Source organism: Tursiops truncatus, chromosome 3 (genome assembly GCF_011762595.2).
Source record: "Tursiops truncatus isolate mTurTru1 chromosome 3, mTurTru1.mat.Y, whole genome shotgun sequence".
NCBI lineage: Eukaryota > Metazoa > Chordata > Mammalia > Artiodactyla > Delphinidae > Tursiops > Tursiops truncatus.
The window spans coordinates 114,665,983-114,692,541 of NC_047036.1; the positions used below are offsets into that span (position 1 = coordinate 114,665,983).

A 26,559-nucleotide genomic window follows, 5' to 3' on the forward strand; every position below is an offset into this window, starting at 1 on the left:
TAGTCAACAAGCAAAGCCATATCTACTTCCTGCTTGGGTCACAGTCAGAGATCAGGATTGAGAAGCCTCCTCTATCACTCACTGGAAACAGCAGGATTCAGTCAGTTAGGTCAAACCAAGCTAAGATTGATATCTTCTCTGGGCTCTCTGTTCCAAACCTAACAGAACTGAAACTATTGCCATTGCTGGCCCAAGGTATGAGAAGCATGGCAGGGACTTAACCAGATACAGGATGGGAGACACAGAAAACAATGTCATTAAGAGTAAGGAGCACTACTATCAATTCTGGAAGCCCACTTTCAGCAGATGCCACCAGGCACAAGCGTCTATTATTTCCACAAGTCTCCTGCTGCATTCCTTCCCTGTAATATGCAGCCCTGGGCATCAGGCTCAAGGGTGGGGTTGGTGGTCATTATGTCTTAACTAGGTCTCACCTGATAGAAGGGCCTCTGAGCCTCTCTCTCTCTGGTCTGAGGGCCAAGTTATAATCTGAAATGTAATTCTAGATTCTAGAGGACCCTGGAGCTAAGAATAGGAGAGGAGAGAGATTAGGATTTAAATTTAAGGGGTAAATTTACAACAAATGCCACTCGTTCATATGCATTATGAGACTATACTAGCGTGTTAATAAACACTTCTTATATATATATAACTCTTCATTCTTTAAAGAAAGTTTTCAGACTATTTCTCTGAAATGAGCCTCAAAACCTCAAGTTGGCTGAGCATTTTACTAGCCCTATTTCACAGACAAAGAACATGAGTTCTACAAAGGTTAAGAGTCTTCCAAGTTCCTATGATAAGCTTCAACCAGCTAGTGGCAAAGTTGTGATTTTGGCCCAATCCCTCAAAGTCATGAATCAGAATCCTTAACAAATTACAATACTGCCCATGCTGCTTGACCAATAATAAAGATTAAATCTGTGACTTCACAGGTACTCAATAAAATAACACAACAAAGTGAAGACTTTTCAAGTAATTGGTTTTCTATCTTGAAAAATGGCTCTTGGGGAAGTAAAGAGCCAACTTTCTCATTAAACTCCATGAAACTGAGATTAAAGACTTATACCCGACTGTAAAGCACACTATAAAGCACAAAAGATGCCCAGCAAGCTCCTTATTTTGATTAAGGTACAGTCAGTAGTCAATAATTATGATGAAAAGCATGCACACTTACTGCAATTGGCACCCCAAATCATTGTATATGGTGAAACAGTTTCTTCCATTCCGTGAATTCTGTGTTTATTCTTCAGCATCTTCAAGACATCTCTACAACCAGAGGTCAGTGTGTCGTGTTTGAATGCCGAGTCCAGGCCACAGCCACAGTTCAAGTTCACTGGTACAGAGAGAAAGAGCAGATAGCAGACTCAGATGACTTCCGAATTCTGAGAAAAAGTACAGTGATAAGCTTTTGAATTTACTTTTCATTCTGATTAACCTTGAAATATAATTCATGTTTTAATGTTTAACAGCTGATTCGTTACAGGCTCAAATATTGCTACTGCTAAACAATTACTTAAAATCCAAATGATTCCTCAACATAAACAGCCAAAAAAGAAAACAAAACAACTGTTTTGTTCTGATTAAACAATAGTTTTAATAGCTGTAAAAAGACTAGTTTGTTTTCAGAGATTAACCTTATCTTCCTAAACAGTTCTTAGTATACAAACAAGAAAAAAATGTGAGAATAAACATATTTTTTAAAGAGCAAAACAAATGAAAACTGGTGCGTAACTTTCTAAATACTTTATTGTGTAAGTTTCCTACCAAATAATTAATTTAGGGAAGGGTAACAAGTATGACAATCTACCTCATGCTAAACACTGAGTTTATACTTTATAAACAATTTCTCATTTAATCCTCACATCAATATTTTGAGGTATGCGTTATCATCTGCATTTCATAAGCAAGAAAACTGAAATAAGAAATATGAAACACCTTGCTGAAGGTCACAAAGCTAGTAAATGCTGCAGCCAAGGTTCAAGCCAAGGTATTTCTTGCATCAAGTGAAGAAAATATACTCACTTAAATATTAATTCAAAACAAGTGAACATTTGCACATCACATTTAGAAAGAAACACCTCTATTACACAACGTGGTATTTCTCTTAAAAATAACATTTATTGCATTTTCTGAACCTAAAGTAATACATATTTATTATAATAAATCTAGAAAAATATAAAATATACAAGAAGGGCTTCCCTGGTGGCGCAGTGGTTGAGAGTCCGCCTGCTGATACAGGGGACACGGGTTAGTGCCCCAGTCCGGGAAGATCCCACATGCCGCGGAGCGGCTAGGCCCGTGAGCCATGGCCGCTGAGCCTGCGCGTCTGGAGCCTGTGCTCCGCAATAGGAGAGGCCACAACAGTGAAAGGCCCGCGTACCACAAAAAAAAAAAAAAGTACAAGAAATTTAAAGTTACATTCTTACCACCCAGAGAAAACTATTAACCTTTTGTGTAGTTTTCTACAGTAGTACTACAGTATTTTTATGATGTAATATTCAACTTTATTTTAATTAGAAAGAGTAAAAGAAAAGGATTTTCTCAGGAGAAAAAGGCCACCTCAGGATTAATGTTTCAGCAACAGTTCACATTCAGAGAAGAGATATATCTGGTCTTACTTCCTATTAGAAATGAAGAACTAAAGCCCAGAGAAGTAAAGTAATTTTCAAAAAGTCACAGAGCAATCTAGTGGTAGAACATGGCTAAAATACAGTTTTTTTTTCTAGCACCTTGCCAAGTGTTCATTCCATTATGTACCTTTTCTGAGTTTCTAGAGAATTTACAGCCTGTGACTCAAGATTTCAGTCAATGTTGTATTTGCTTCAAGTTATTTCACACATGGCTCCTTCTCCCAACTAAATTGTCATCATTTAAATTCTCTCTCTATTCTTTTGTTTTATCTTTCAGAAGCTTGTTTATCATCCATTCCTGGTAAGCACAATTTTTCAACATCTTGATAATAAATAATTAAACCAAATTTAGCATCAGAAGACTTTGGCTCCTAAGCCACTTTTGCCTTCAGGAGCAGTTTTGAGGCTAACCTATGCCAACTCTTGAACTGATACAACAGAAGAAGCAAGATAACTGGGATCTATCAGTGTATTTATTCGTTTATTCATTCATTCAACATGTATTTACTAGACACAGGCTATGTCCTGTTCTGTTCTTCACACTGAGGAGTCCCTGCCCTCACAGGGTACAAATTCTTCCTCTAATTCCATTTGGGATATTATTTGTGCCTCATGAGCAACATACAGAGGCAGTAAGGAGGTGTCCTGACATCATACATCCAAATTGTTGACTGTCCAAGAAGTATGTGTGGTGCCCATCACACAGTGGCCATCACTGTCTAACTACCATGGCAATAATAATTTTTAGGTCAGTTCAGAAAATCTTTCTATAGGACCTTTATGCTAAGCGCTAAAGCTACAGAAATCTAGAATTCAAGAGATAAAATATAATCCCTGCTTTTAAGAATCTCACAGTCTAGTAGAGAAAACAGATGTGTCTAAGAAGTAGGTGTTAGGGACCAAGATGGGATTATTTTAGGTTGTATTTTTAAGATTTATCTTCATGAGCCCACTCAAAGACAAAAAAACTAATCAGATGGATTTTTTTAAATCTTAGGAATACAGTATTTATTCCTAGTACGTACTCTCCTTGACATCCTCCCACACTGTTTGTTAACCTGAGGGATCCAAATACTCTGGTCAAGTTGACTCTCTCCCCTTTCCAGAGGAAGTGTGCAGCTTAATTATCGCAGAAGCATTTCCTGAAGATTCTGGGGAATTCAAGTGCATTGCAGAAAATGAGGCTGGGACTGTTGTCTCCACAGCAAGACTCTTTGTTTCTCCAGGTAACTCCTCAGGATCACCCTGCTCAAATTCAGCCCTGAGCCAAGAGGAAGATTCTGTTTCTATCTGAACTGGTGACTAATTATATTTTTCAGAAGGAAAAGAAGTGGAGAAATCAGACAGTTCTCCAAAGTCACTCATGAGGACATTTTCTCCAAAACTGGCCTCCTTTCCCTGGAGCAGTGAGAGCTACACAAAGGGCAAAAATCCAGACAATACTCCAATAAACCTTATGCCAACTATTCCTGAAACAGCCAGTCACCATGAACATGAGATCCAGGTTCCAAAGGAGGATTTCTGTACCATCAATGAAAATTCCTCTGAGCTACAACCACAATGGTAAGGGCAGACAGACCTAACATTCACTCAATCAACAAATGTTCTTGGCTCTATATATAGAACAGTGAACATGACAAAGCTCCTGCCCTCAGTGAGCTTGCATTCTGAGATGACTCACTTTACCTGTGTCATTTCTCCCTTGCCCTCCATCATGCATTTCACCAGGGCCGAAATAGTAAGTCATGTGCTTAGATCCACATTTAAGGGTTTGGTACAGAAACTTAGTAAAAAAAGAAAAAAACACCAACAATGTTGAAATGGCAAAAGATTCTGAAGAATGGGATCTTTTCCTGAAACAGAATTCAATGTCCTATCTCAATACAAATTGGTAAAACATTTTGTGATACAGGTTTCTTCACAGTTAGTCTTAGAATACAGACACAATTGTCCTTGCATTTAGAGGACAAATTGTAAATGGAAAGATAATTCAGTAAGCGAATTTGCCAACCAGGCTATGTTTAAAAACAACATAATCCACCACCATTCCCAGCCCCCAAAGACAAACCTCAAACGAAAATATTGATTTTTTAAAAACCTAAAAATTGATACTTGGAGACTCCAAGTCATTGGAGGGACTTCCCTGGTGGTCTATTGGCTAAGACTCTGCATTTCCAATGCAGGGGGCCCGGGTTCAATCCCTGGTCAGGGAACTAGATCCCACATGCCGCAACTAAGAGTTCGCATGCCGCAACTAAAGATTCCGCATGCCACAACTAAAAGATTCCCGCATGCCGCCAAGTAAAAGATCCCGCATGCCGCAACTAAGACCCAGCGCTGCCAAATAAATAAACATTTCTTTTTTTTTAAGTTATTGAAGACTAACAGACCTGGAACAGTGCGTGAAGTACATAGTAGGAATTCAATAAATAGTAGCTATTACTTCACTGCATTGTTCTTTTATCGAGATCAGTGTTATCTCCAACAACAGCCTATGACTGTGATTTCTCAGTTGGTCTCCTGGAATCCCTTTAGCTTATAGGATCACTAGTCACCTGGGCAGTAGCCACCCCTATAAATAAAGATTCCTCATGGGATCAAGGAAGAACGGGTGTGTGGAAAAATAAATAAGACTGCAATTTATTGAACAAACATCTATTAAGCACATTGTATGTGTTTTGTCAGTTTCTGTGCCTTGGGAAAATAGCCAATACTCATATCCAAAATTTTTCTCCATGAGTACCTGTGTTTATCAGTGAGCCTTTAGGACTTAAAAAGGCCTTGAATTTATAATATAATATCTTTCATATGAGACTACTATCTTTTTCATTAATAAAACCATTTGTGGGGACACTTATCGGGCAAAAAAGTTCCATGAACGTTAACAAGTTTTTTACTGAATGTCTACCATGAGCTAAATTGTCCTAGACAAGATAGATATATAAGCAATAAAGAATCCCTCCCTCAGAAAAAAAACTTAACCTAGTTGAGGAGATACATTATACCACATAATAGTCCACTGTATGATTTCCTGTTTCATTTGAGTCTCTCAGCAACCCTGATTTAGGTTCGTAAAACTGATACTATCTTTGTTTTTTCAGTTAATTATTAAAGCTCAGAGAGTTGAAGCAACTTGTCTAAGGTTACACAGCAAGTATGTGGTAGAGTGGGCACTCACACTCAGGTCTCCAAAATAGATAATAAAAAGGTTAATGTCTAGAAAGCTGTAGAAGATCAACCAAATTAATGTTATCATTTTTACTGTTTGACTCCAAACCCAGTGTCCATTATTATTTCTTGCTTGAGAAGCATAAGATTGAGTCAACTACTACAATGGGACTCCCTTTTGCTATAGGTCTATGCAGAACTTCAGTAATCATAGTGATTAATGCATAACCTGAAAATGAATAAAACATTCTTCATTTTTTAGTCCTTTCATCTTCAATATGACATTTTCCTTCTCAGTTGAGACAGCAGAAATTAGCCTCATCACACACATCTGACCTCTGATTTTAGAAGCAGCTCACAGCACCATTTTTACAATCGCATATATACTTCACATTTTAAAAAACAACATGGGATGAATGAGTGACAGTTAAACAGCTACCCTTCCACTGATGATGAGACAAGAAGGAATTCCCTGGACATGCAGCAAGAAACATTTCAGTAGGAAACATGTGAGATAGTAGGGAGTTACCTACATCTTGTGAGGCATTAGAATGATTTACCAGAGGCCCTTACTGATAATTTAGAGATAGAAATGGAAAAGGCTGTCTCTGGGGCTTCCCTGGTGGCGCAGTGGTTGAGAGTCCGCCTGCCGATGCAGGGGACACGGGTTCGTGCCCCGGTCTGGGAAGATCCCACATACCGCGGAGCAGCTAGGCCCGTGAGCCATGGCCGCTGAGCCTGCGCGTCCGGAGCCTGCGCGTCCGGAGCTTGTGCTCCGCAACGGGAGAGGCCACAACAGTGAGAGGCCCGCGTAAAGCAAAAAAAAAAAAAAAAAAAAAAAAAGGCTGTCTCTGGGGGGCAGGCTGGAATATGGTCCACCCACCTGACATCTTAATATTTCATTCAGTTTTAGGATTATTTTTCTCAAATAAGCAACTAAACCATTCAAATAGCCATATTTGTGACAAAACATAAAACACCACTCAAAAAAGCAAACCAAATATTAAAAAGTAGAAAAACAGATTCATGGTAAATTACTGAATACAGACCCTTAACTTTTGAGAATGGTGTTACAAGTGATCTTACTTACCTTTCCTAAACTATCCCTTGATCCCCTAATTGTAGCAAGAACCTTAGCCTAGATGTACCGTGGGGCTACCGCACTGTAACAAACGTTGTACCTTACAAAAGTCTAGGGAAAAGAAGAGGCAAAGCTTAAAGGATAAAGAGTAAATAAAACTAAAATTCTTCCTCAACTATGGAACATTTAGAATCTGCCCTAGGCAAAATTGGGGATTTCAGTTTGTCCTGAGCATCTTCCCTACTTGGCTGGTAGGGTGTATCTCAATCAAACCCTGTTCTTGGGAAGAACTAAATATCAGTCACATACACCACATTTAAAGTGCTCAGAATAGGGCCATACTCAAAGTAAATGCTGTATGTATCAGTTATTCTTGTTATTTTTATTGTCACTTGCACTTACATTTTAGGTCTCTCTAATTTAGATTGAAAGGCTTTGTCCCTATTAATGGAATCTGAAATATCAGTGAGCAGATGTGGAGAAATATTTTGGGTGATTCCTGAAATAAAACTTTGTAAGCGAACGCCTACTCAACAAGTCTAGTATGCTTTTTCTACTAAGTAACGGCTGTGTGCCCAGGTGGCAGTTATCAAACTTTCTCTGAACACCAAAGGAAGGTACACCTACATGGTCAGCTGTGAAGAATTTTAAACAGCTCACATGTGCTCAAACATCTATTTGTTGGATCCTAACGTACATGATAATGACATCAAGACTGGAGTACGCATGAGGGAGGGGAATAAACAGATATGCTTTAAGCAATAATACCATACCAAAGTTAAAGCCACTAAATAGGGATAATTCCACCTGATTAGCCTGATCCTCATGCCACCTACCCCTCTTCACCACCTCTTGTCGATTTGAAGGTTTCTTCCTCTGTAATTATTTACTTCCCTGCACAAAAATGGAAACTTAAATGCTAAGATGGTCTCCTTGATGAAAAGAGAAAGGAAGCTGTGTAACTGTAAGGAGTAAGGGAAATAAAGAGAGCTAACAACACAGAGCCCTAACTGTAAACACTGCTCGTTTGGTAGTTTCTGAAGTGTTTCAAACTCTTTTAGAATGAAAGTATAAAGTCAAGGAGGCATATGCTATACAGATTCAGAGAACTTGCTAAAGAAAGCAAATCACATTTTTCCACTTCCCCACCTTCCCAGTGACATAACACCATCATCCTGCTCTCCTGCCTTTGCCCAGACACACTCCCTCTCTTGAAACAAACTGCTTGAACCCCACTCCATTCCCCCTCCCATTTGGCAAGAGAAAAAAAAAGGCCTTCAGATGAACAACTATCCAATACAAATCAGTTTGGAGCCCATCCATCACTGGTCTTATTTCTGGAGAAGTCTTAGCAGTTAGAATGTCAGTCTTAGAATACTACTTCCCTTTTAGTCCTTTCTTCAACAGGGAAGATCAAAGCCCCCACCACAAAAAAGAAAATAAGTTTTCTTTATATTTTTTCCCATTTCCCAATTCTTTGCTCTTCCCCCTATATGAGCTTGCTAAAGCTCATAGTCAAAGCTCACATCTAAAATAAAGAGGCTTGCAAGAGAAGCTCATGTAATCCCACTCCTTAAATATCACTAAGACATCTGAGATATTGTTTAGATTGTGGACTCTTACTTTGACATGCCAGCATAGGTAGATGGACAGGCAAGCACATCAGATGTCACTGTTTGGCAGCTGATAAAAGTCAGTGGTGCTATAATACTAAGCACAGAGCCACTAGATTAGTCTGTGAGGGAAGGGGATGCCTCTTCCTTCCCTTTAGTAGTAGGTTAAACCGAGCAGGCACTCTCTGGAACTCGGGTAAGTCCCTTCTTTATTCCTGCTTCAGTTTGGGGTTTTGTTTTTGTTTTTTGTCCAAATCAGAACAGTATGTAAAAGGTGATCTTCAGATAAAAAGTTCAAAAGCCAGAAGATCATAATGGCATTATACAAGATTTGAAAAGAATGTAACCTGTTCATTCCACTGAAATTGGAAGGCATTACAGAAAGGATAAAAGGAAAGATAGTTGTGTGTCATTATTTTTAAATCATCATTTTTCTTTGAAAAGGGACACTTGATCTAACTGTAATTGTGGTAATGTCCTACAGCTTCAAAATATCCTCAGTTTTTTGTGCAAGTCTGTGCTATATTAGACATGAGGGGGAAAGTCAAGATTTTTCTAAATAGGAGACTTAATAGTACTTTATTCATAAAATCTTTGAAATTTATTTAACATTATTTGGAATAAATTGATACTGTCATATAATAGAAGGCATTATAGAATTGAATTGTTGAACAGTAACTACTACACATGAAGAAAAACCTTTCAGAGTTACCTGTGTGAACATCTGTGTAAAATTTTGTTGAGACATGAATAAAATGAAACTTTTGAAAGAACATATTTTTAATTGAATTTTTTTTAAATAACAGTAATTGTTAACTATGTAGGCTGATACCAAAATGTACAAGATAGTTGACCTTCTAAAAATATATGTAAAGAAAAATAGGGAATTTTCTGGAAAATATCTACTGGCTATTTGTTAAACAGTTTATTCCTTCCTTGGTATTTGAAATTAATCTGAATGATTTGCCTGCCCCAAAAGGAATTTAAAACCAAACACTGGATTCAATTCTGCAATGGAAAAAATAAACCCATAAATATGAAACTATTTGCCTTGAAACAGAGTCTTTTTTCGTTTTTTTTAGAGTATCTAATTAAAGCCTCCTTCTGGATGTTTTTCTCCAATAATTTAAAGGCCTAATATAGTTAATTACTAAAATGCACTCTAGTTGAATGTGCTTGTATTCATAAACTCAAAATTAAGAAATGTATGACTTTTTAAGTGCCTTTTTCAATAGAATCTTTCTCTTGGCTGTTTAGTTGCATTTTTGTTCTTTCCTAAAACTGCTAATTTTAATATAACTCTAAACTACATGCACAACCTGAGGATCAAGTTATCTGGTTTAGAAGTTTTTCATTAAAAATGATACTTTCTTCAAGATAGGAAACTGAATAATTATAAGACTATGCTTCAATGATGACAAACAATTTGGTTAATTTTATTAGTTAAAAGTTTGATTTATCATTACCTCAGAGTTGGTTTATATTATATGAAACAAACTAAATGTATTTTGAACTAAATTACTTGATATTTTAAATAAAGACAAAAGCAGTATTACAACAATTTATGGCGCTAGTTTTTGTGTATAAAGTCTATATACAGTCCTGCCCAGATTTACCTTACTAATGGAAGAAATCAGAAGCAAATATAATTCTCTCACTTCGCTATATAGTAGAAACTAACACAACATTGTAAAACAACTATGCCCCAATTAAAAACAAAAGAAGCAAATATAATTCTTTAAGGTTGATTATAGTGACAAATGATTTATCAAAGGAAAAATGGGGAACTACTGTCGGAAGTCAGGACTGCCAATGCAGAGCTAAGTAAGAAAAATGGCACCCTTCTTTTCTTGGGAAACTATAGGCTAGCTTCACAGTTGCCTTACTTCCCTTCTGTACATCCTGTTTGCCATTTCAAAAGGAAAAATGATATAGGAACTAAAGCAATTTCAAAATTAGTCTGAAATACATATTAAACATGTAAAAATAATTTAAAGTGAAACTAAATAACTAAGAGACCATCGAGACCAATAACTAGATAATACAATCTAAAAATAACAAAAAATTACAAAGGGCTCTGGAATACTGTCGGTAACATATATTATATACACACACAGAGACACACGAATACAGTCACTCCTTAATATCATCTAGTTTGGTACTATGGTCAATTGGGAATCAAAGGGAGAAAAAGAAGCAGTGAATTATAAGGTAAAACAAAATCCACTCAAGGTTGACAATAGTGAAGAACAGATGTTTGCTCTACTTTGTGAAACTGTAAAAGGGTGAAGGAGCAAATACGGACAGTAATGTTCTTTACCAAAGAAGCACATTGCTCCCCTTGATTCACCACATCATTCATCACAGATCACCAGGGCATGAATTAACTGGAGTATCAGAAGAGCTGTTCATCGGTTTTGATGAGCAAGGGGAAGAATTCAGACTGAATAGAAGCTGACATGTTATATATTTACCTGCTAATAATTTTAAACCATTAACTCTCTGTGGTTAATGAAACTGTAGCCTCTGGGCAAAAGCTAAACATGAAACCATAAAATTATCACATTGAGCAACATCACAGGTTTTCTTTTCATAAATAACCACTTGGCAAACTTAAACTTTTCCTACATCTTGAAGGCCCTGGGCGTGCTTTAAGAATCACCCAGAGGCAAACAAACACTAATGAATTCTTTTTTCTTATTCTCAAGGGGAAAGTCACTTGTGCAAAGACAACAGATAAAGGAATGGGAAGTCTAGAAGCCAGGAAAGTTCCACCTTGAGGTGACTTTGAAAGCACATAAGCTTTAAAAAAACAAGGAAAAAAACAAAGCACAAAAACTCTTAAAGATCTTAAACGGTACTGTTTTTTATGCAAATACTGTAACTGAATCATCTTCTTCTTTTGAAGGAACAATATTCTTCAAGAGAAGGCCACTCTATCAAAGCCAGGAGCACAGTATCCCCAGGATATCAACAACGAGGTGCAGACCAAGGTTGCTTCTGATTCACTGCAACCTTGTATAATTCCAGGCTTGCAGCCCCAGATTCGGGACCCCACCCTTCCAGGAGCAAATCATTATAAGTTGCCTTCAACTTCCATAAACCAGCTAAGCATGTTTAACTACGAACGTCCAAAACACTTCATCCAATCCCAAAACCCATGTGGCTCCAGACTGCAGCCTCCTGGACCGGAAACCTCCAGCTACTCTAGCCAGACCAAACAGTCTTCTATTATAATCCAGCCCCGCCAGTGCAAAGAGCAAAGATATTCTGCCTCCTCAACAGTGAGCTCTCACATCACTATGTCCTCCTCTGCTTTCCCTGGTTCTCCTCAGCAGCTTGCTGGCTCCAACCCAGGCCAAAGGGTTACAGCCACTTATAACCAGTCCCCAGCCAACTTCCTCAGCTCCATATTACCATCACAGCCTGATTACAATAGCAGTAACATCCCTTCCACTGTGGACTCCAAGTAAGTGAATTTTTAAAATATATAGAGAGAGACAGACAGATAGAACTGTGTATACCGTGAGCTTGTATCTGGGGGAGAAGGGAAGATAGGTTATGTACGTCATTCTTCACTATCTAAAAAGTCAACGTGATATCAGAGTCTCATTCCATATTTCTCCTAGAACACCTTAAACCAGGGTACTGGCAATAAGTCATCTGACCCATTCTCCAGTGTCCAGGTTGAGCTGAACCCAAATCACCTATTACATAACACAATTACTTACCTACTATTTTCCATCTTCAAAAAAAATATTTCTAACATACCCAGGAACAGTGAACTATTCCCCCACCTCTAAGTTACGTTCCTCATGCTGTAAATTTAATTGCTCTGGTTCTGAGCTTAGCTGAGGTGAACACCTGTCTGCTCTTCTTCAGATAGGATTTCCTCTCACATAAGCAGAGGCTATTAAGTTTCTTCTCAGTCTTAGTCTTTTCTTCCTATCCATTTTCCCCTCTGATCCTGAACAACCACTTGGCTAAAAAGAAAATATGGGATTCAAACACTGAAGTATATGAATTTTCCCTATGATCAGAAGGAAAGACTGAATAGGTAAAGGCTCATGATCTTAAGGTTTCCTCTGGTAATTAAAACTACACTTTGTTCAAATTGGTTAGACCAACCTAAATACAGGGAAGAATAACTGAAGCCTTATGCAAGCATGTACTATTTCCACAGCCCTAAAACTGTCCTAGGAGAACCTGATATGAAGAAGGACAAAGTGGTTGTGCTTTTTTTAAAACATGAACTGAATACTTTGTGCTTATGCAAACTCTGGGCTATCAGTTTTCCTATTCCTTGGCTGGCTAGAACATCAGAGAATTAATCAGAGGCATCTGAAAAACTGTGTGATGAAATATATTTTGTTGGTTACAGACTTATCAACAGATTTGCTGAAATTCTTGCTAATTTCTCTCAGTTTTCTCTAGAGGCTAATTTTTCTAGAGATTCCTATTTTTGGTGACAACTCTGGAAACCTAGGTGAACTCACCAGAGCAATTCAACTTGCAAAGAAACCTTTTCAATATTTTTAAAAATAAAAACGAGGAAAACCAAAAACATTTGTTAGAATCCTATAGATACTAGGTTGAACCATTTGAAATGGCTGATAGTTAAAAATTTTTGACTGACAAAAAAGGCATTCTCATAGGTTTGGCCTAATGATTTTAAAAGATGCCTTCAAGAATTAAGAGCCCACTCTTTCTCTTCTATCTCAAATTCCCATTATACCCATTATCACATATTGTAGATTTTTCTTACTTACATTTTACCCACATAATCTTTTTCCATCTAGCTTTCAATTATTTACAAATTTCCTGTATAAGCATGTTTAAATCTAAAATAACTCTTTCTCACTAAAATATTTTTCTTAGTAAAGGCTCTAATCCTATTCCAAATTCCTGCCCAGAAAAGAAAGCCACCAAATAAATACTAGTGAGCCTCAACCATGTACCTAGCTCTCTGCACAGAACTAAGAGAGGAAGGAAGGAAAAAATAGAGAGGATAAGAAATAAAGCACAGAAGGACCCCAAACCAGAGATCAAAGATCCAGCTTTAGCTGCTCCATTTTCAGCAACCATAGATAACTCTTTTAATCTTCCCACAGCCACTTGATACCAGTTCAGTGTCCAGCTGCACAGGTGGAAAGCTCTGGCCCTTTGAACATTTGTGCACAACTCCCTCATTTTTATGATGGGCTGAAGTTTGCCCTGTCTTCTATAATAATCCCTTGGATTCTGACCTAGAGAGGTTTGAAAGCTTTATTTAGCTTTTCATCAGTAGAAAACCCTTAAGCAAATGTTTTATTCAGTTTATCAAACCACAGACTAGAAATTCAGGGGAACTCTTTAACTATTCCTTTCAAAAAGCTTGCTGTGTGACATTCCTCAAGTTTTCCTTACCTGCTCAGTGATTCAGTTTTCTGATCTGTAATAAAAGTAAGGATTTAGGTGATTAATGATAGGGGGAGAAAAAAAAACCTATAAAGCATTGTGCAAGTATAATATTAGTTTCTAATTACGAACAGATATCAAGTCCTAACACTTAAACCATCTAAACTGGTAATAATGCAGGTATTCAGTAAATAAAAAGGTGACTGAGATTACATATATATCAGTGATTCTCAGGCTTGGTTTTGATAGTCCTTCAGGATTTCTCAGATATATTACATCATATTATGACAGTCTGACAAAAGAATTATTTAATGCTAATTCACTTTAACCAAACACATATGACTGGTTTTTTTTTAGCTGGAAAAACAAAAAAACAAATGGGCTATTCTAACTTCATACAGTTGGAGACATAGTAGATCTATGAAACCAAAGACATTTTACCACTTTGACCTGGGAATTCAATCTTAAAACAAAACAAAAACATCTCACTATTTATTTAAACACTTGGTTTGGCTATTTGCTTCACTGAACAAATCAGATACAGACAATCCTGAATATCTGAAATACAAGGAGGGAAAATGTATATAATCAACTTTCAATACAGAGCATCTTGAATACAATGGAAAATATTCATTCACTGAACTGATAGTGAGTATTACCTCACTATTTTGCAGGCTTTGTGTTAGTGGATACAAATAATACAACAGTGAGTAATAAAACATCTTTTTTTTCTTCAGTGTATTTACAATCTAGAGATTACTAACCAAGACCCCAAAGCCTGCAAAAATTAAAACTCTGGCTCCACTCAGAGGAAATGCATTTCCACTTAGCTTACAAGTTCTTTTAATGATCCCTGCGAATTTTTGAACAGGGACATGTCAAAGAACAGACCAAGGCTGCCTCATCTGGATATCTGGATTTATTATGATAATGGTAAAATATTCATTGAGGGCAGTGGCCAGTTTTCCCACATTAAGTAGATATAAGCTAGCACCTTCAGAGCCCTAAATAAATAAACTAGGTAAAATCTGAATAAACCCTGTGAAAAGTGTGAGCTACCTAACAGATCTAAAAATATAGGACTCCCTAAATACCACCCCTGTCCTCTATCAGAATCAGCAGGGGAACACCAGGAGGGGGCAAGGACATCTTGGAAGAAAATTTAGGGTTGGAATTTGAAATAAGGATTTAAACCAAACTCTTCAACTGCCGATCAAATTTGCTTTTTTTCCCCAAAACTCCTTTTTTTCTCAGTTTACATTTCTTTCTCCTTCCTCCTCTAATCACCCCTTTCTCTAAAAATCACTTATGCAATATTGAAGAAACTGTTATTACTGTACAAGTTGTTATATAGTGCCATACTTGGATTGTCTAGAATATGAATAGGAAGTAGAAATTAAAATGTAAACTGTAGACTCCATTCAAAGCAAGAGAATATTCACTAAATACCAGTGGTTATGCTGATAAATGTTTAACAATCAGCTCTGGAGGAAAGAGCCATGATTTGTGGTATTTACCAATTTCCCTGGTATAGATACTCCCACCACCACCAATTTCAAACTTTCAGCATGAGATCACAGTGAGCTGGGAAGAGACACTAAAAATCAGTTCTCTTAAGCCCATATGAGTCAGCTCCAGCACATCGCTGCTTACTATCCACCCATAAATCAAACTCAGGAAATTCAGTTGGAATATTGGAAGAACTCTCAAGCTGCCAGTAACTAGACTTACTCTCACTTCTTTAGGGAAGATCTTCAAGGAAGGACATTTCTCCTTATGTCTAATCTAAATTGCTCCTCCTGCTACTTAATTTTCATTTGCCAAGATGAAAAGAAACAAAAACAAAAATAAAAAACAGCTAGTAACCATTCTTATAAAATCCTTCTTGACTGTTATTAGGGCAATTGGTGTTTTAATAACACCAGCAGTACTAAATGGTAAATTCAACCTACCTAAACGTGACTGACAAAATGATGCCAATTCTATTTTACATACCACACCTTACTTTAAAGATCTTCTTTTTAAAAAATCTTTTTTTCTTTTTAAAGCTATCAACAACCCTCAGTTGGCCAACCTGTAAATGCTAAGCCATCCCAAAATGCAAATACTAAGCCCACACCAAGGACTCCTGACCATGAAATACAAGGATCAAAAGAAGCTCTGATTCAAGATTTGGAGAGAAAGCTAAAATGCAAGGACAACCTTCTTCATAATGGAAACCAAGTGAGCAAGATGTCTATTTTGTATTAAAAAAAAAAAAAACCAATAAAACTATAAAATCTAATCTCAATAAGAATGTTGTTTCTGTCTCACAGATCTATGTCCATATAATCAGCAAGGGAGAGGAGTATCTAAAAAAAGGGAATATTTGGATCCTATTCTGTATTTCTCTGCATGAAATCCCCTCTAGGAGTTCAGTAGTAAAAGAATGAAGCAAATGAAAAAAAAAAAAAAAACCCAATCTGAATGATTCAATTTTGTTTTAAGCATTACCATAAAAATACGTCTGATGACCAAATAACTAATGGGAAATGCTGTCAACCTGACTTCTTCATGTACTTTGGTATATATTATTGATGGAAAAATAGCTATAATTCTTATTATACACATTGTATTAGTCACTGATCTCTGAAAGAGTACTACTATATGCCTTTAATCCAAATACATTTAACATACAAGTTGCACTGCTCTTAACCAGAAGTTAGTAAATCAAATATAGTGTTCACTTAATAAAAGTTATTTCTGAATCTGAGGACATACGGTACTATATTCAAAGACAGAGCCAACAGGAACATGCAGAACAAGGAGGAAGACAAAGAATTTCCCTTTATTGGGGAGAGAGAGCCTTATTTAAGGGTGATTATGCTTGCCTTTACTAGGAGAAGAAAGAAAACAGAGATGAATATTACAGATGAGGGAAGTGGCACTAGAACGAAAGGAAATTGCTTTGAATGAAAGAATGTTTTTTTATGAACATAGTATCTATCATTCAATAGGCGTAACTATACTTGTTTGGTATAATTCTTGGTGGTTTTAAGGTAAAGCTATACAAATAACTTTTATTAAATCTCATTACTATCTCCTTTATGATTTATTTCTTTAAAGCGGCTAACATATGAGGAGAAGATGGCTCGCAGATTGCTAGGACCACAGAATGCAGCTGCTGTGTTTCAAGCTCAAAATGACAGTGAGGCACAAGATCCAGCACAGGTAAATTAAAATAATCTTTATCTAACTGGAGCACTTTTCTTTTGTGTGATTTTTAAATATCTGCTTTTCTAAATGCTTATAAATAGCATTTGAAGCAAAAGTCAATTACTTCCATACTCCATTACATATAAAAAGTAGAGGCCATGATGGGTTGAATATATACACAAAAATTTTTAATTTTACCTCATTTTCTGGTGGTTCTAGTATCTGCATATGAAATGTTATAAAGTCAAAACACCAGAAGACTAATGGTGTCACTTTTCATCTGGACATTTAGGGGTCAGTTAAACCGAGGACTCTCCCTACAATGTCTACATGGACAGAAAATTTATGAGTTGTAAATCTTTCACAGGACAAAAGTTAAAACTCTAAACCAAAGTAATTATAACCTTTTCTCATAAGCTGTTTATCATTTCAATGTTTTAAAATAAACTCATGTACTAATGAAACATCCAATTTCTTCTGTCATGTTCCTGTATCTTAAAATGATTCTTATTAAAAACAAAACAAAATAAACAACAAAAACCTTATGAGTAATAGCTCCAGGATTAAGAACAGCATCCTTTCCAAGGGATTAACTTTATCCAGAACATAAAGTGAATATCCCACAGGCTTGTTCCTGATCAACTTCATTTTAACAAGTTAACCTCAAAGAGAAGTGTACAGCTGGAGAGGCAAAATGAACTGCTATTGCTCTTCTATCTTGCTTCTGTAGTTACCTCTCATTCCTTCCTAAAAACTCCACAAGAAACTGGAAGCCAAACCGAGCATTCAAGAATTCCAACCTTCTACAGTATAGGAAGATGAAAATAAGACTTTTGTTTCTGTTAAATGTAACTAGATCTACTGAAAAGGATAGAGCAGGGTCTAGCACAGCAAGTAACTAGAACCTGAGAACAGAACTTAAATCTCTTTCGGCTACTGAGGAGTTCACACACTCATTTATTCAACTAATTTATATGAAGTACCTACTGTGTGTTGGGCTCTGGAGTTGGTACAGGAGATTACAGCAAGAATAAGACACAAATATATCTCTATTAGAAGAAATAACCCAAAGTAACATTAGATTGATGATGGTTTATGTTATAAATTCACAGTGTATGATTTCAAGGTCAAGGGTGTATTGTTTTTCTCATTCATTCTTTAAAAACTTTAAAATGAAGGTGAAGGTACCAAGAAAAGAGATAGCAGCAAAACATATTATGAAATCAGAAAAGAAAAATCTTACGTTTTTTGGTACACTTCAAACAGTCTACTTAAATAATACAAAATGTCATCAAATTACATATAACTGAAATATCACACCTATGAATATGAATACATACATGTTCAAACCACTACAGGAAAAGGTGAAAAACTTAATTTAGATATTATGAGTTTAAGTGGATTATTCTTATTTTTTACCAAAAAATTCACTGATCTTTTGACATTTGGCTTAGAGAAACTCAAAGCCCAGCCAAAAATTATTACAGAGTTGTAAGAATTTTGTTTTAGAATGACAAAATACATTAAAGTTCATCCCAAAATAAATTATTTGTACTGATTTGCTATGTTGTTTTTCATATACTTGGGTAAGGACTATATTTTCTACTTCTTTGTATCTCTCACTATACCAAGCACAATGAAATATATGGAATAGGCACTAAATATTTAATCAGTTAATTCTATTATAAATTCATCAATTCCTGATTTTATCCTCAAATATGAATAATTTTCTGGTGCTCAGATATAAATTCTAAAAGATGACTGCTTAAATTAAATACACCCTTATTAGGCAGGAAGTAAGTAATGTTGTTTTTCAAAGGCTTTTCATAACTCTACACATAGCTTCCACAGTGTCCATCAGGATTTTGTGCCATGAGCTAAAAAGAAAAGTATTTTCCAGTCTAGTATGTGTTTACTGCTGTTGGTGCCACTTATGAGCAGTAGGCATAATACCCTGTATCTACTGCCAACACAAATGACTTCATAACTATTCCTGTTTTACCAAAGGACAATCTGTACTATGTGCTCCCATTTCAAATACACCAGGGGGACTCATCATCCTTTGTCATAAAATCGTCATCTAAAAAATGAACCACCACCAATTCAAAGTCTAGTTAATTTTCATAAATCGTATCTATTGAATAGTCTTAATTCTGGGTATTTCTTGCTAGAGTATTAGAAGGTTAGTGTACTATATTTTAAATGCTTAACAGCTAAATATATAGAACTATCCATGACAGTACAAATACAGCCACAACAGAAATGTTCCTTTCAACTACGACTACTAAATTCTGCTTCATTTCAAGCTAACAACAGCATGTTAACATTATCACTTTGTTTTAACTTCAAGCAGCACAATTCAGAACATGCACGACTGCAACTTCCTACATCACAAGTAAGGTAAAAAAAAATTTTTTTTAATTTTAAAGAAATATACATTTTGCTACCTAAAATGTTTGCAGCTTAAAAAAAATGTAATATTTACAAAGCCCTCAAGCTTCTTACATACTTCTTATACAAAGCAATGTGACCAGAGGGGATAGCAGGTTAGAAGGGATAAATCAGGAGTTTGGGATTAACAGATACACGCTACTATGTGTAAAATAGATAAACAACAAGGACCTAGCATATAGCACAGGGAACTATTTTCAATGTCTTATAATAACCTATAATGGAAAAGAATCTGAAGAATCTATATATATTTAATATATATGTTATATATATATAACTGAATCACTTTATTGTACACCTGAAGCTAACACAACATTGTAAATTAACTATACTGCAATAAAAAAATATGGTTATAAAAAAAGAAAATAATGTTTATACTGCTTTAGAACCAATTGAAAAAAAATAATGTGAATTTTCTAATGTCAAAGATGACAATAAAAATTTTTATCTGTTAATTATCACAACTATCTCAGAGGAAACTGTTTTTAATGTTTTGGTGAAATAAGCCAGGACCATGTTTCCATGCTAAACAACTTTTTCATAACAATGGAAACCTGATTCTAATTATACAATCTTTGCATGTGACTACAATTGTCCATGGGGTACTCTGCATTTTAATAGATCAGTTTCTTCATCAATTCATGGCACTGAAAAAAGAAACAAAGATGTATAATTTGTATCAGGTGTTTCTAAATTGCTACCACTTCTAATAGTCATCAAATATGCCACAGCTAAATACAGCTCTGCAGCCTCTCTCCATTGTTACTACACTATCAGATCAAACAGCATAGACTCTAGGGTTTCAAATTTGATGGCTAAACTATATTTGCATGAAAGGAAGAGCAATGACGACTCTTCTGCATAGTGATTATTAAAATATTTTTGTAGAAGTAGATCATCTTCAAGGGGAGATGTGAATGATCAGGATGCAATCCAGGAGAAATTTTACCCGCCTCGTTTCATTCAAGTGCCAGAGAACATGTCAATTGAAGAAGGAAGATTCTGCAGAATGGACTTCAAAGTAAGAGAAAAGTTCAAATATACTGGAGAAAAATTAACAATGGGATACTAAGTTTTGAAAAATGTCCTCCTCCTCTTCATAACTTTCTACACAGCTTGACAAGAAATATGTATAATAGATAAGAACACAAACTCTGGAGCTAAGTTTACCTGGGTTAGAATCCTGGCCCTGCCACTTTACAGCTGTGTAACCTGAGACAAGTCACTTAACAACTCTATGCTTTTGTTTCTTTGGGAATAACAAATATATCTACCTCAAAGCTGTGTGAGGATTAACTAAGTAAACAGGTATAAGGTACTCAAAATAGTGCCTACCACCTAATACTCTATATAAATGAAGCTTTCATAGCAATAGGATTTCTAAAGTAGAACGCCTCTTTAAAGAAATTCAAGTCACCCTGCTCTCTCTTGGCCTAGAAGAATTCTTCAGGCTAAAATAACTTATTAGAAAGGCCTACATTTTTATTATCCTCATTTGGGAGAACTTTTTCTTATAAATGTTTTTTCAGATTCCTTATGAATGAAAGTCAGTGTATGGATTTAATTGTCAAGACTTACGAAAACACTTAACAAAATGCCATTTATACACCAGAACTACAGCTCAAGAACACTCAGTTTTGGAAAGGTTATTTGGAATGGTTATCAGCAAGTCTCATATATATGGGCCTCTGGGACTTCATTCACACTTGCCATTAGCCAGAAAAGCCATATGACTTCCATATTCCTTGTGGAGACCAATATAAGATAACTTAACGTCCTTAATATAGTAATTAAGAGATCTTAAGGAGCCTGAGGTTGTTTACAAAAGAGCTAGATGTGTTTTCAGATAGTATGAAAATACTGTATTAATTTCAAGTGTTATAGTTTTTACTATTTTGTTAAAATTTATTGAAAGAAAATATCTTTTAAGCTCTTGTTTTGCATTTTCAATCACAAACCCACTCAGATACTGAACTGTTAAAATTCATAAATGGACAAATGGGTCCCAGTGATCTATAATGTAAAATTCTATCTCCTTGTGTTTTCATTTCTAGGTTAGTGGACTACCAGCTCCTGATGTGTCATGGTATCTAAATGGACAACCAGTTCAATCAGATGATTTTCACAAAATGATAGTGTCTGAAAAGGGTTTTCATTCACTCATCTTCGAAGTGGTCAGAGCTTCAGATGCAGGGGCTTATACATGTGTTGCCAAGAACAGAGCAGGAGAAGCCACCTTTACTGTGCAGCTGGACGTCCTGGGTAAGCTTTCAAAGAGATCCTACAGAGCTCCTTAAAATTTTGTAGAATCAAATAAGAAAGCGTTAAAAAAGAAAAACCCCAAGGACTTTATATTTAAGGTTAACGTCTATACTATACAACCCAGTAGAACACGAATTTTTATGTAAAAGCCACGGTGGGCAGGGGTTAGTGCTCTTGAGGGAAACTCAGTGAAACTAGAATGACAGATCTACCACTAAAGCTTTTCTGGAAGAGAAATAAAGGTAAAATTTCAGACAGACCAAAGGAGGTAGTATATTCTAGGTATATTTCTAGATGTACAGTAGATGTACAGTATTTGTAGATATGATTAAAGGGTCTTAATATGAAAATTTTTAGTCTAATCATTTATCTGGTCTACAGTCTAAAATAATCAATCTGACTCACATTTTCACAGAATTGCTATAATCACACATAGTTTAAAACTGAAGGGTAAATGTCAACTTTTAGCCTTAGACTATGCACTGTTTACCAGGAAACCAGTCTCTAATTATGACAACAAAAACATGCTTACTTGCTTTAGAAAACAAGTATGGTAAAACTCTTATCTCATATTTGTCTTTAGTAGGGCAGTTGTCATAAAACTAATGTCCTGTCTTAAAATATTACAATTCAAGTGCTCTAAATATATCACATTTGCAATGACTTAAGCCACAATATACTGCATAAGCAATATTTTGCTATAATTCACTGCTTATTATATAAAAACTTAATCAAGTTCAAGGATGGGCAATCTTGAGTTTGTATTCTACCCAGATGAATGAAAAATCTTTAAGATCATTCTATGATATAATAAGGGCCCTCAGACTAAGGGAAAAACTAGTGATCTGGGAATTTATACACACACACACACAAAATCCAAGTGATTAAGCTTATGGCAAATCCTTTCTGTGCCAATAGCTCCAAAAATACTATAATGTTAGAGCTGAAAAAGACTTTGACAGGCATCCGTCCAATCTCCTCCTTACTCCTTCAGAAAAGTTAGGGTTATAGTATTATAGTATCAGTTCCTCTTTTCCCTCAGGTATTTGAAGAAAACTAAAGAGATAATTATTATTGGCATTTGTATATTATTTTATAGTTTACAAAGTGCGTCTTCATTCATTATCGCAATTGATCCTCACAATAATTTTGTGCTTTGGTGGGCACAGCAGTAACTATTTCTTGGGTATCATTTTACAATAGATAAAATTTAGCCTCAGAGAAACTAAACAAAATTTTCCCCAATGTGGCATGGCTGGTGGGGCAAACAGAATTCGAACCCAAGTTGCTGGTACTCTTTCCACCACTCATGCTGCCTCTCTATAGCTGAGATGATCTCAACTTGACTTAAATTCTTCCAATGAAACATGATTATAAATTCAACGCATCATTACATTACTGTTTTAGAACTATAAATAGTATACAATATACAACAGTATTGCATATTATTTTAACTACAGCTGAAACATAAAGCTTCCAATCCTGTCGTTAGTACTTTTTTAAACTTTTACATCAGCATACAAACTTCATAATACTTTGGTTTGACTTAATATTGTTTATAATATTTCAAATACGTGATTTTTTTATTAATATGTAGCAAAAGAACATAGAAGAGCACCAATGTTCATCTACAAACCACAGAGTAAAAAAGTTTTTGAGGGAGACTCAGTGAAGCTAGAATGCCAAATCTCAGCTATACCACCACCAAAGCTTTTCTGGAAAAGAAATAATGAAATGGTACAATTCAACACTGATCGAATAAGGTAGGATAAGTATTTCTAGACTTAACTATACTGTACTTGGGTGAATCCAGTTATACTTTTAAATGTATTATAAATGGCATGCATCTGTGACCTCAATTTGTCTAATTTTAAAAACATATAGATGAAACTAACACAATATTGTAAATCAACTATACTTCAACTTTTAAAATATATATATATAGAAATATAATAAGCCTCATTAAGCCAGATCCCACTAATGAGAAATTTAAGGGATAAAGTAGGCTAGGATTTACTTTTTTACTAACAATAAAAGAAGATGGCTCAAGGAAATATGATACAAACAAGACTGGGGGGATGTTTAATTCAAAAAAACCCATAGCTATTTGGCAATGACTAGCTACAGACTCAGAATTTCCAAATGCTTTTTTTCTTCCTATTAGTCTGACTCTGTAGGTCACAGGCATCATAAATAAATTCTCACAGGAAAACTAATTCCTTTACTTTCAATTTTTGTTTCTTTCCAGTTTATATCATGATAACTCTGGAAGAGTTACTTTACTGATAAAAGATGTAAACAAGAAAGACGCTGGGTGGTATACTGTGTCTGCAGTTAATGAAGCTGGAGTGACCACATGTAACACGAGATTAGATGTTACAGGTATCTCACGCTGTTATACAGTGCTATGTCAAGTGTTATAAAGAACTTAACTGGAAAGATTTAATAAGAAACATAAATTCCAGCATAGCATAAATTCTGAAGGATTCTCCCCATACATAATCAGTTTTGATTTTTTTTTCTCTCCCTGTCCAATAATGACTACCTAGTGCAACCCATTTGTTTAGGACAAGTTTTCTAAATTAACGTTTATTTGATCCATTTCAGCCCGTCCAAACCAAACTCCTCCAGCTCCTAAGCAGTTACGTGTCCGACCAACTTTCAGCAAATATTTAGCACTTAACGGGAAAGGTTTGGATGTGAAACAAGCTTTTAACCCTGAAGGAGAGTTTCAGCGTCTGGCAGCTCAATCTGGACTCTATGAAAGTGAAGAACTTTAATAACTCTACCAACATTGGAAAACACAACAACTACACTATTAGCAATATTTTCAATTAAATTTTTGCAATAAATCCATAGCTGTATTAACAGATTATGGTTTTAATTAGGTAATACAACTAATATATATTTATAATGCGTTTATCCTTTGACTCTTGCACATTCTGTTTACCTCTCTGGTTTGTGAAGCCTACAGAAAATCTGGGTTTGCAACTGTAGATGAAGATCTTAAAAAATGTGGGATTTTAATATTTAAGTCATACACATTTTACGACTACAGGTTATAAATGAATATCAACGTTTTAAACACATCTAATGCGTAATAAGATTTACTGGTACTGCTTTCTAAATACTGTTTTACCCGTTTTCTCTGATAGGAATACTAACATGGTATAGATTATCTGAGTGTTCCTTAGTTTTATGTCAAAAGAGAATAAAATTTCAAATATTTAAAACAGACTGTCTCATCTTCACAAAAGTCTAGATCTTTAAGATAAAACTGCTGGTTTGTATCTATTAAGCGACACACAGCAAAACCTATGAATAACAAGTTCCAAGAGACCAACAATATTATACTCTAGAACAGCCTGTCTTGGTGAAGCTCACTTACAGCTAATTTCTCCAGAGAGGGAACTAAACTTTTTACGGTTTGCACTTCGAAGGCAACCAGAATAACTTAAACCATGACAGAATCTCTCCTGAAATTGTGATTTTGTTTTAACCAAACAGGTTTCTAATTCTTTAAGATCTTTGAGTCTACTGAGCTCAATGGATTAAGAATAGACTGCAGAGTCATCTACCTAATTCTTATATTTAATGTAAATTTGAATACCTGTATTTTGGGCTTTTTTCCTCCTACATTTCTAGTTCAGATAACCTACTACTTTAGAAAACAATTTTGCCAGCCTCTGAGAGTCCAAGTACAGGAAAGGGCAAATCCTTGTATTAAACTATTCTTAAGCTAGGCCAGTAGCCCTTTCTTCTCAGGTCTCATCTCCACTGGCTGCTGGCCTTTCGCTACACCTCTCCTATTCGTTTTATCATTGGTAGTCTTTGACCCTCGCTGCTGTGTGGCCTAGTTTTCCTTTTTACCTGACATGAAACAGCATTTATCAACATCACCCTACATCTCTTTCCGAGAAATAACAGAAGTGGCTTTATCTTTTACTTTCAAAACAGCTTGAAGGGTTTCTTAGCTGGCTACCCTGGGGCTTTCCACTGAATTCCTTTTTTATTTGCCTTTTTACCAACCTAAGAATCCCTGCCCCCCTCCCCCCCTCATATTCTGGCGGGCTTATGGATGCCTTAATTTACAACCAAATTTGGCCTTTTCTATAGCTGGTTTACAAACCTTCTCACTTTTGCAAAGCTGCTGGGTCAGATGTGAGTCTGGGCTCCCAAAGACTACTGTTTTGGGCTACGCTTTTACCTTATCACTGCAGAACTTTTTTTTTTTTTTTAATCTATTTCAACGTTCTCTTAAGCCATATTGGGTGGAAAGAGGGGTGAAAGCTATTTCCAGCAACAGCTCTCGATTACTAATAATCAGTATCTAAAAGCTGCAGCGGCGGAGTGGGGTCTTGGTTACAAATTCGGGCTTTGGCGTCGAGCAAACCTTGCCCCAACGAGCCTTTGGTAAGTAATTTATTCTCCTCAGTCTCTTCAGGTCTAAAACGAGGACAAAACACATACCTTTCAGGAAAGGGCGGTGTGAAGACTAAACAAGCCAAAAGATGTTAAAAGTGAAGAATGGGTAGCCCATTATAATTAATTACTACGATTTTTATGATTAACCCCAGGCCTAAAGCCAGGTTTGCCCTAGAAGTTGGTCCTCCGCCGGAGACAAACGCCACCACGCTCAGGCCCGCCTCACGCAAAGCCTTTCCGTAAAGGCCTCGGTGCGCAGGCGCGCTGGCATCTTCTAGCGCCGCTTGTTCCCATCGTGGAGCCTGGGGCTCGCGCAGGCGCATGAGCAAGGCGCGCA

At 36.0% G+C, this 26,559-nt stretch overlaps 1 protein-coding gene and 1 long non-coding RNA gene across 3 annotated transcripts; one reads left to right on the forward strand and one right to left on the reverse strand.

The window, feature by feature from the left end:
• Window positions 1–1,180: 1,180 nt before the first annotated feature.
• Window positions 1,181–26,559, reverse strand: LOC109548233 (uncharacterized). Its single transcript, XR_002174271.2, has 3 exons — window positions 26,268–26,559; window positions 13,899–13,923; window positions 1,181–1,333 (listed from the first exon to the last, which is right to left on the reverse strand). It is a non-coding gene; the product is annotated as an uncharacterized lncRNA (long non-coding RNA).
• MYOT (myotilin) lies at window positions 8,605–25,019 on the forward strand. Of its 2 annotated transcripts, none has more exons than XM_019924895.2 (10): window positions 8,605–8,688; window positions 11,401–11,961; window positions 15,938–16,112; window positions 16,995–17,099; window positions 19,435–19,484; window positions 20,424–20,556; window positions 21,590–21,797; window positions 23,395–23,560; window positions 24,046–24,179; window positions 24,405–25,019. In XM_019924895.2, the coding sequence occupies exons 2-10, from the start codon at window positions 11,606–11,608 to the stop codon at window positions 24,575–24,577; spliced, it is 1,500 nt and encodes a 499-aa protein (XP_019780454.1). In that variant the 5' UTR covers window positions 8,605–8,688; window positions 11,401–11,605; the 3' UTR covers window positions 24,578–25,019. The 2 variants fall into 2 exon arrangements, with proteins under 2 accessions (XP_019780454.1, XP_073658667.1); XM_073802566.1 differs by having other exon boundaries at window positions 19,438–19,484.